Below are 10,064 nucleotides of genomic sequence, written 5' to 3'. Positions count from 1 at the left end.
CCCCCCCCCCCCCCCCCCCCCAAAAAAAAACCCCGGAACTTTTCCACTTGAACTCACTGACACTCACCTCATTTATTTTCATTAACTGTCTAACCCTCTGTCTGTATATCAGCTTTCAACGGTCTCTTTTGTACGCTAGATGTCTCGTCAATTTATAGCCGATCATTCCACCTTGACAATGGCCATGCATCTCCAGCATAAGTGCAATAACAGGAGGGTAACACAATATCAAATTTGGGATAGAAGCAGGAAATGTGGATTTTTTTTTTTTTTTTTTTCTTCCTTTAAGGAGTATAGTCTGGAGTTTTGAGAAGGGGAGCAGAGGAGTGAGGGAGTGGGATGGCCGCGGATCAACATGGAACCAGAGGAGACGACTCTCTGGCCCAGCAGCCTGACGTGATAATAGGGCGGCTCGATTATGAGGAAAAAAAAAAAAATCATTATCATGATTGACTATTTTGATAGGATTGTTTAACACGATTACTCATTGAACTTTGGAAAGATGTTGCATTTATTGAACTTAAAAACACTGTTTTCAACAGGGAAAACACCTTGAACTGTGTAATATCCCTTCATACTTTTCTTGTTTGAACTTTTTTTTCCATTCAGAACACACTGAAATAAGAGTTCACTTGCAAAATAATCGCTTTTTGTAGTCATTGGGAGCCAAAATCCTAATCCCGGTTACAATGTTGAGTATTGCACAGCCCTCGCTGATAGGGACTTCCCCATTTACCAAAGGGCCACTCCAGTTTTCGTCTGGGCGTCTGCTCAGGAAGAACCAAGACTTGCATGCCTTTCCAATGCAGCCCGGTGCGGCCAGCATCGGGACAACTCTTTGTGATGAGGGATACAAGATATCCTGTCTGTCTCCACTGGGGCGGCTTCATGGTGGCGGATGTCAGAGGAAAGCCAAACAGATAAGAGGCAGGAATGATGCCCCTGTGTTTCCTCGTTGAGCCAGATCGATGGGCGAGATAGGCAGCTGTGTGTGTGTTTACACAAGGGCACCCAGTCGGTGCTGTAGTGCCCGACTGCTACACCCACTGGGAGGAAGTCCCTGATTAAAGTAAGAAAAGAGAGAGAGAGAGAGAGAAATCATCTCCGGTTACACATAGGACCGTGTGCCAAGGTGCCTGCGCTTGGCTGTGCATTTTTTTCTTTTATAGCGCTATTGTTATTATTGTAATGATATATCATTATTCCGGCAGGGAGAGAAAGATGACATGGGGGCAGTGTGCAGGGCCTGTTGCAACTTGTGGGATGGAGAAAATGCTAGCCTGTGAGATGTGGGTTTGATCTGCTCGAATGAGCATGCACACACAAAAACTGGAGCCTGCAATGCAGAGTGTACATAATGCAGTATGTTTAATCCTAGTCCAAAATTACGAAGTCACAATCATGATTTTTTTTGCTAGTTTTAAATGTTTATTTTAGGGCTGAAACTTAGACAACAATTTACATCGTTGTTTGATCTGTGGATTGTTTTCTGGATGAATGGATTGCTTGTTGGTCTCTAAAATGTCAGAAAACGTCGAAAAATGTGGATCAGAGTTTCCCAAAAGCCCAAGATGACGTCCTCAAATGTCTTGTTTTGTCCACAACTCAAAGATATTCAGTTTACAGTCACAGAGAAGAAAAGGAACTAGAACTTATTCACATTTAAGAAGCTGACATCAGCGAGTTTTTTAAAATTTGTTCATAAAATATGACTCAAACCCATTAACCGATTATCAAAATAGTTGGCGATTAATTAAAGAGTTGACAACTTATTGAAATTGATTCATCTTTGCATCTGTAGTTTCTTTTAAGCTCTTTTACACCTGCTGTGTGTGTGTGGAGTGTTTGGTAATGTGTGTATAAACAGTGAGGATGTGTGTGAGTGAAACCGGGGACCGCTGGATGTGACCTCTGGGGGCCGGCCCAGGGCCACCAGACACCCGCTGGTCCATCCTCTCTCTCTGCTCCACCCTGACCTTTGATCTCGGGGTGAGAAGGGGGCGGGAGCCAGGAGCTGGGAGAGTTTATTATTTCCTGCCTCTCCTCTCCTCTCAGGATGCCCTCAGAGAGAGCAAGATGAAGAGAGTGAGAATGAGAGTGGTGGAAGAAGTGTTCATACTGCCATAATGTATAAATACTTTGTTACAAGTAAATGTCCTGCATTAAAACTGTTACTTAAGTTAAAGTCTGTAAGTAATCAGGAAAATGTACTTAGTATGTACTTGAAAGGACCCAAACAGTTGTGTGTTTAATGGTCAATTCATTTCAGCTGGCCGTTATATTGTTGGCTAGTTTCATTTAAAATAGCAAGTCAGATTTTTTAACCCTTCTTTTGTCCTCAGGTAAAATTTGACCACTTTAAAAATGTCTGTCTGAAATATGGGTTTCTTTTTAACCAAATTAGCACAAAAAAATAGATTGGATTGTATGTGCAAGTGTATGTTCCTCTGATCTTAACTATTAGCGAAAATAATTCATAATTACTGCTCTTTTAACTCAATATTAGGTCTAATTCTATATAAATGATGGTTATTCACCATGAATTCCAAAATGTACTGTAAAACTAGTGGTAGTAATGTGGTGTTAGTGAAAACAAAAAATCTGAAAAAGGGACAAAAATGTCAAATTTTTGTCCGTTTGTGACCCGGAAGGACAACAAAAGGGATAAATTACATGTGTTCTGTGTACAAAAAATTGTAATTTTTAAAATAACCCGTAACTAAAGCTGTTAGATGAATGTAGTGGAGTAAAAATTTCAATATTTCTCTCTGAAATGTAACCGAGTAGAAGTAGAAAGTGGCATGAAAAGAAACAACTCAAGTAAAGTACGAGTACGTCAACATTTGGACTTAAGTACATTACTTGAGTGAATGTACTTAGTTACTTCCCACGACTGGATAATGAGAGGATGGATGAAGCATCGGTGTCTCATTGGTACGATCCTAGAGGAACAAACATGTCTCAAAACTAGCCCTGATACAATCAGCCATTCGACAGAAAATCCTTTGATTAGGTATTCAGGCCAATTGTCAAGCAAAAGTGCAAGAACATTTGTTTGTTCCAGAATAAACTAAATTGTTACAGAAAGGAATCAAGAGATGAATCGAAGATCATTGCAGCCCGGCTCCAAACTGTTCCCCACTGGGCCAGCGTTGCCATTTTCTCGCCGCCCTGCAGCCTTTAGAGGAGGCTAAATAAATTGACCTGCCGGAGTGTCGCGTAGATGAAACAATGTTAGAAACCTGTTCGGCTCCAACGATCCCACCCAGACATCATCCATTTAATTTGACCCAGCCTTCTGCCACAGGTCGGCCCTTCTGCTAACGCCTGCGAGCCACCGAAGCGCTAGCTTGAATATCACAGCTGGACGGCCATTGTTCCGCCGCCCTCAGGCTCAAACCTTGGTAACCAACCAGGAACCTCGGATCAAAGCTTGCCCGGATTACTCTTAGAAAAAAGGAGGAGGAGGTGCCGCGGTTGGAGTCGGGTTGGGGTTGAAAAGGATAGAGGAATGCGCCTAATTACGTGCCCTCCAGTGTGTTTGGGCCTGCACTTGAGGCTACAGTGAACCTATGAGGAAGCAACACAGTGTGACAAGAGAGTGATATTAGGAGTGAGGCGACAGTCTCTCCACGGCCACTCCATTAGCGGGAGATCTCAGCGGCCCTGTGGGAGAAAGGGGCGGGGGGGGGGGCTGGACATTCCAACCTCCGTGGAGACACGGCAGCGGGGGAGAACAGGGGTTAGAGAGGCTGGGAGGGGGAGATCAAGGAGTGTGTAAAGAGGATGTGTCGTGAAGATAAGAATGATTGTCATACGTGATTCATTTGGAAGCTAATAGATTTTTTTCCCCCCTCCTCTCAGATCCACTGATCTAAGAATGATGTCACTGGATTGTCACCCTGCAAACTCATGTTCACGAAGTCGATTGACTTAGCTTTTGGACGACCTGTGACAGAGGACCATTCTCAGTGTGTTCAAAATCGTAAGCGTTAGTTGGAGAAGAGCTACACAATTGCCCCAGACGATGCAGATAAGCAAAAGTCCTACAATGGAACAAGACCAGATTGGATTTATCTGTGGGAGATGGGGTCTGGGTCCGAAAGGTTCTGCTGAGGCTAGAACCGGGCAATATGCAGAAAATCAAATATCACGATACATGTGACCAAATACATCAATGTCGTTATTGTGGCGTTATTCTAGAGTTGACTATTGGTGCTTTCACACAATATTAACATATTAAGACTTCTGATATATAATCCTCATTAGCAATGATTTAATGATTAAGTGGGCAAAGTCAAATAATAGAACAGCTATAACAGTCTGGTAAGTTCAGAAAAAGACATCACTTTACTGTAATGCAGCTCTTTAAAACCAGGAAAAGACAACACTTGTGTCATATCATATTACGATATCTTAAATCTAAGGCGATATCAAGCCTCATATATTGATGTTGATATAATATCAATATATTTTCCAGCCCTGGCTGACAAGCAAACACAAACTTGCAGACAAATGGAAATCTGAAGTTTGCAATGTTTTAGAGAGAGTTGGTAGTCTTCCTGTCTATACTGTCAGACCTGAGAATATAGACAGTCTTCTCCGAACACCACACAGGGACTTTCTGCATCCACGTGGGTCCTTAAACAACCTGCACCACAGAAATTCAAGTTCCAATTAAACAAACTCTTAAACCAGTTGTGGCTCAGCTCTTCTTATGCTCGTACAGATGTTGTCAGGTCTCCACGCAGATTTCTGGTCTGATGTTTTTTTTTCTCCCTATTTGTTGCAGGTTTGCTGAACAGACGAGGGCGTGCGTGCCGGGCACCACGGCTGCTGGCAGGGGTCAGAGTGCACCATGGACAGTGGCCTCAGGGTCCTCTTGTCCACTGTGCTGTGTCTCAGCCAGGCCCTGCTCATCGGCTGCTCATGTAAGTCCCTTATCCTACTTGCAGCTTAACACGGGTGGGAGTGGTGTGGTACCCTGAAGCAAAGATCTTCAACAGGCAGTCCGGGACCCTTAGGGGTTCCTCAGAGTTACTGCAGGGGCCCACCAAAGTATTGCTTATTTAAAAAAAACAAAAAAAAAAAAAACTGTCATATCATGTATCCAACAGATTATTAGCACATATAGATCAACCAAGGCAAGGCTAGGTAAGGTAGCCACTAAGGTAGTCATCCACAGATACAGTTCATCCTAAGGATTCACTGTGCTACATGTATAATAATACATTATAGGAAAAATCTGTGATATTATATGTATTAAAAGCTTCTGATAAAGGCTTTAGGCCGCCCTACATGCTATTGTTAGGCCCAGTTTAATATGCAATAGGAATCAACAGATACTGTTTTTTTAAGGCTGATACCAATGGCACGTATTAGTAGTTGATTAAATAGATAACCGATATTTGTAACCAAAAAGTATTTACAGTGAAAATGAAAATCTGTAAGTCAAAAGATTTTGGAATATTTAAAACTCCTACACAAAACCTTGATTAACTGCTTTAAGCCATTATTCAATACATGAGAAACTTTCAACATAATCCCCAGTTAGAGAGAGTCAGATAGTGTTGTTGGGGGGGGGACATTAAGTCAGACTCAGTGAGGAGTGAAACCAAAGCAGAGGGACAGACACGGAGCTGTAGCCGAGCCAAAGTAGAACACCTTTTAATTTATTAACTTTATCACTTATCTGGCAAATAAAACTCTGATACAGATAATCTGCAAACTGCCGATAATCAGCCAAGGTCAATAATCGGTCTATCCCTAATATGCATCTCAATTTTATACAACATATGTAGTTGGGAGTCCCTGTTCTGTCTATTCTGAAGCTGATATGTGTTTAGTAAACCCCAAAGCATTATTTTTCCATTAACTATGGAGCAAATGATTGTGTAATGTGAAATGTGTCCCAGAGCAATGATAAGAGACTCTGCTTTCATGCATGCTTTCTTCAGTTTGTAGCAGCAACATGGCAGCTGTTATAAGCCAAAAGGAGGATAAATCTTGGACTTGAATTCATCAAGACCATAAACACGACTCCAAATTAATGTTTCTCTGTCTGCTGAGTGTGTTAGGGTTATTTTTTTTCAGCTTGATGTGGAGTCTCCTTTTCCCAATTGGCCCAAAAATAAATTATTGCAACTTTTAAAGTAATAATTTACACAAACATTTCTTTTTCTTTTTAGTTTGAAACATCTGGTTTAGGTTAGGTTTATCCTCTCGTACACTAGAGAAGCCTAAAGAAGCTGATAGTATGACAACATCATGGCAGGCCAAACAAGGGTTTGGTGCGTCCTGAAAGTCAAACTTAATCAGGGAGACGCCGATGTAGCGTCATGCGTTAACTGATAACAGATCTTTTGAATTTGTATGGTAAAAACAAAACCGCAAGAAGGTACAGTTCGCCCAGAATTCGACAGTATTTTTTTGTATTACCCATCTGCAAAACTATCTCCATGGCTTTGTATTTCTCCCTTTCCTGAACGCCATGCAGATGGTTTCATAGTTCTATGACATGTATGTCTCTGGGTGGTTTAGTAATCTGGGCTGACCCCAGTACCCTTACTTCTAATTGTTAATAACAGTATTATAAATAGGCTTATATTGATACCAAAATGTATCTCACATGGCTAAATGTATCATGATTTATTGGAAAACAAAGAAACAAGCGATTCTATGTCAAATCCGACTTTCAGCACCCCCATATAGCCTTAATGAAATTATCCTTTTTTCATAAGAACATTTTTTCAGACACAACGACGATTGGACTGTGAGTTGGCAGTTGAATCAGCCTCCATAGATCGATGATTAGTTAGATGGATGGATGGATGGATTGATGGATGGATGGATGGATAGATAGATGAAATAAACTGTGAGACACTGGAAAGTCAAAGATTTGCTATATTGTCAGGCTGTGTCTAATCAAATTCTTAGGCGACTCAAGAATCAAACAAAAGCACCACTTGCGTGTAAGAGCAATTTATTCATACGTTTTCTTGGCAAATAAAGTCACACAGCTTGAAAAAGCAAAAAGAAATGACCAACCGAAGACATTAATCTGATTCATGTAAGAGCAAAACATGCTGGTTTGTGGTATAATCACAGTGGCACCTTTTTTTGTTCTGATTCAGGCCCTGGGCCAACCCTATGACAAAATGACTGATTCCAATCTGTGAACCTGTTTTACTCTGCTCCCGTGTCCTCCACAGCTCAGTATCCCTCTTTCCGCTCTGAGCCTGCCTCCGTGGTCCAGAGTCCAGGCTCTGTTGCCCGTCTGCGCTGCTTAGTAAGTCCTCCATCAGCGTCGGTTTCCTGGCGCTTCAGAGGCCGTCCCCTGGATCGGGACAACCAGTCCGGTGTGGAGCTCAACCAGGGCCTCCTCACCATCTCCTCCCTTAAGCCCAGCCATGTTGGCGTCTATCAGTGCGTGGCACGCTTAGACCACGGGCCGGCCATCGCCAGCCGCCACGCGCGCGTGGCCATAGCAGGTATGAATACAGACAATTGCCCTTGGGTGCACACATCTACTCACTTCAAAGCAGAGCACTAAAGAAAAGAGAGGAAGTTGCCTTGAGAAAAGGAAGGTCGTTTTGTGAGTGTTGAACACTTAGCAAGAATGCCTGTCCTCGGCTGCCTGCTGCTGAGTGGCGGAGGGGAAGGAAGCAGTAGGAGTTTTTTTACTCGGGCACCCTTCCAAAAGCCTGTTGACCGGTATCCTTAATGAGCCTTGGGCTTTCCTGTGCAGTGTGTTATGTTCCTGCTGGGGTGCTGCTTGCTGTTGGACACTACCCCCTAAGGGGTTGACCCTGATCTGTGGAACTGTATCAGGCTTGAATAGAATTGCTCACTCTAACAATAAACAAACCCAGCGATCCAACACAAACAGATCGGCTCAAGTAGCGCCGCTTTGCCCTCGCTCTTCACTGCGCTGGTGCTCAGCTCATATTGAATGTCCAATAGTCCGTTAGAAAGTGAGTTTGACTGAAGGAGTCTTCTTTTTCTCTGTCTCTGCAGAAATCTCAGAATATGAAGATGCCCGACGGCGGTCGTTATCGGTGCAGGAGGGCAGCTCTGTTCTTATAGAGTGTCCTCTACCGCACAGCGTCCCTCCAGCTCTTCCTAGGCTGAGAGCACGAGGGGAGCGGATAGAAGTGTCAACAGGTTTGTTTGAGACCGGCAAATCAATCAGAAGTTTCTTACAAAGTTTTGAGGTTTGAGGTTGGTAGTATGACTATATACACTGCAAAATACTAGAAATCCAAAAAGAATCATGTAAAAGCACCACTGTAATCTTGTGTTTACCAGAGATGTGCTCATACATTTCTTGGAAATAAGTCATTCAGCAAAAAGAATAAAAAAGGACTAATGGACTAAGTAAATCTGGGTCCACTAAGACCGAAACGACTGATTAGTCGACTAATCGACTCTTAACAATTCCGGTTTTATTAGACCATTGCAGGCAATGTTGAAAATCATTGAGCTGGACTACTTGTGTATCAAGTCATGATGTTTCTAGATTCATCAGGGTTTGTTTTTCTCCACAGAATTGATCCAAAATATACATTTCCATTTGGTCATTTTATCTATAAATGGTTTCGCTGTTGGTATTCCAGAACATGCTGCCACATAAGACACACTTACCATGCTCATGGTGTAACACACACACACAAACACACACACACACAGACACACACATTGTGTAAGTTCTCTGAAACTGTTGTTTCCTTTTTCTTTTCAGATGACTATGTAGTTCTTCCGTCTGGAAACCTCCAGATTCTCTCTGTTTCAGCCCGGCACCAGGGCATGTATAAATGTGGTGCGTTCAACCCTGTTACTGGGGAAACCGTCATGCAGCCTAATGGCACTAAGCTGTCGGTGAAACGTGAGTCTGAGGACATTTCAGTTAAGATTCACAAGTTTTCAAATCTCAGCTGTTTGCTCTGTTATCGTGTGCTAACGTGGTTCATTTGCCTGTTTTAGATTCAGACTCTCCCCCCCCAGTGCGGATAGTTTACCCCACCGCCCCAGTGACTGTTTCAGTGCAGCGGTCCCAGCCGCTGACGTTGGAGTGTGTTGTGTCTGGTAGTCCTGCACCAGCAGCGACATGGTTTAAGAACGGTAAGGAGGTCACAACGGGGCCTTCTCACCAACAACAGCACAACAACCTGGCCTTTGTTTCGGTGATGAGGAGCGATGAAGGGAGTTACACCTGTGCGGCTGAGAGCACGCAAGGGACTGTGATCAGCGCAAACTATACCGTCAATGTTCTCGGTAAGAAAAACATAAGAAAGGATCTCCTTAGGGCTGGGTATTGTTCCAACACCCTGACTCGGATACCGGTTGCTGAACATAACTTGTGTATAAAATCAATTTGAACATCCATCCATTTTTCCTGCATGTCTCTACAGCGTGTAATGTTAGACAGCCAATCGGCAGCATTATTAGATCTTTGTAGAAGAATGATGCAGGCCTATTGGCTCACTGACGTTGATGGGATTTACTCCTTCGGTATTTCAAATTAGGTTTGGGCATTCAAAACCACATTTTCCAAACGATTCCAATAAAAAAGAGAATTCCATTGGAATTGTAGCGTTTGAAACCATTCAAAGTTGGAACCGGTTCTCAATGCCCAATGCTTTTTAAAATTTGGTATTGAATGGAGAGGCATTCTTCGATGCTCCATAGTAAGGAGGCATTTCGGTCAGTGCCCAAAAAGTATGGAATTGGGTACCCAGACCTAGCTGTTGTGTTGTGGGAATTTTTTGTGGCAGATCCCATGGTTATGCTAATCTCTCTCTCCTCCACAGAGCCTGTGTCTATCACTGAGGGCTTGACCAACCAGCTGGTCTCTCCCGGCTCCTCCACCCGTTTTACCTGCACAGCGAGAGGAAACCCTTCCCCAAACATCACCTGGCTGTTCAACGCCAACCCCGTCACCCCATCACATCGCTTTCAGATCTCTGGCTCCTCGCTTGTCATTGCAGATGTGACTCCACAGGATGAGGGCGTGTTCCAGTGTCTGCTGGACAACGGGATCGGCTCGGCACAGTCATATGGAATCC

The 10,064-nt window shown here is 43.3% G+C and overlaps 1 protein-coding gene across 1 annotated transcript in view; it reads left to right on the top strand.

Annotated features, from left to right (window-relative positions):
- cdon (cell adhesion associated, oncogene regulated) overlaps positions 1–10,064 on the top strand; it is a 41,772-nt gene that overhangs the window by 10,888 nt on the left and 20,820 nt on the right. Inside the window, exons 2-7 of the mRNA XM_034866383.1 lie at positions 4,793–4,931; positions 7,212–7,490; positions 8,017–8,163; positions 8,741–8,884; positions 8,983–9,273; positions 9,810–10,064. Coding sequence (XP_034722274.1) covers positions 4,859–4,931; positions 7,212–7,490; positions 8,017–8,163; positions 8,741–8,884; positions 8,983–9,273; positions 9,810–10,064 — 1,189 coding nt within the window. The 5' untranslated portion in view covers positions 4,793–4,858. The remainder of the gene's footprint in view (positions 1–4,792; positions 4,932–7,211; positions 7,491–8,016; positions 8,164–8,740; positions 8,885–8,982; positions 9,274–9,809) is intronic.

Source organism: Etheostoma cragini, chromosome 3, assembly GCF_013103735.1.
Source record: "Etheostoma cragini isolate CJK2018 chromosome 3, CSU_Ecrag_1.0, whole genome shotgun sequence".
Lineage (NCBI taxonomy): Eukaryota > Metazoa > Chordata > Actinopteri > Perciformes > Percidae > Etheostoma > Etheostoma cragini.
The sequence above is the reverse complement of the archived record's forward strand: the minus strand, read 5'-3'. Positions and strand labels throughout refer to the sequence as shown.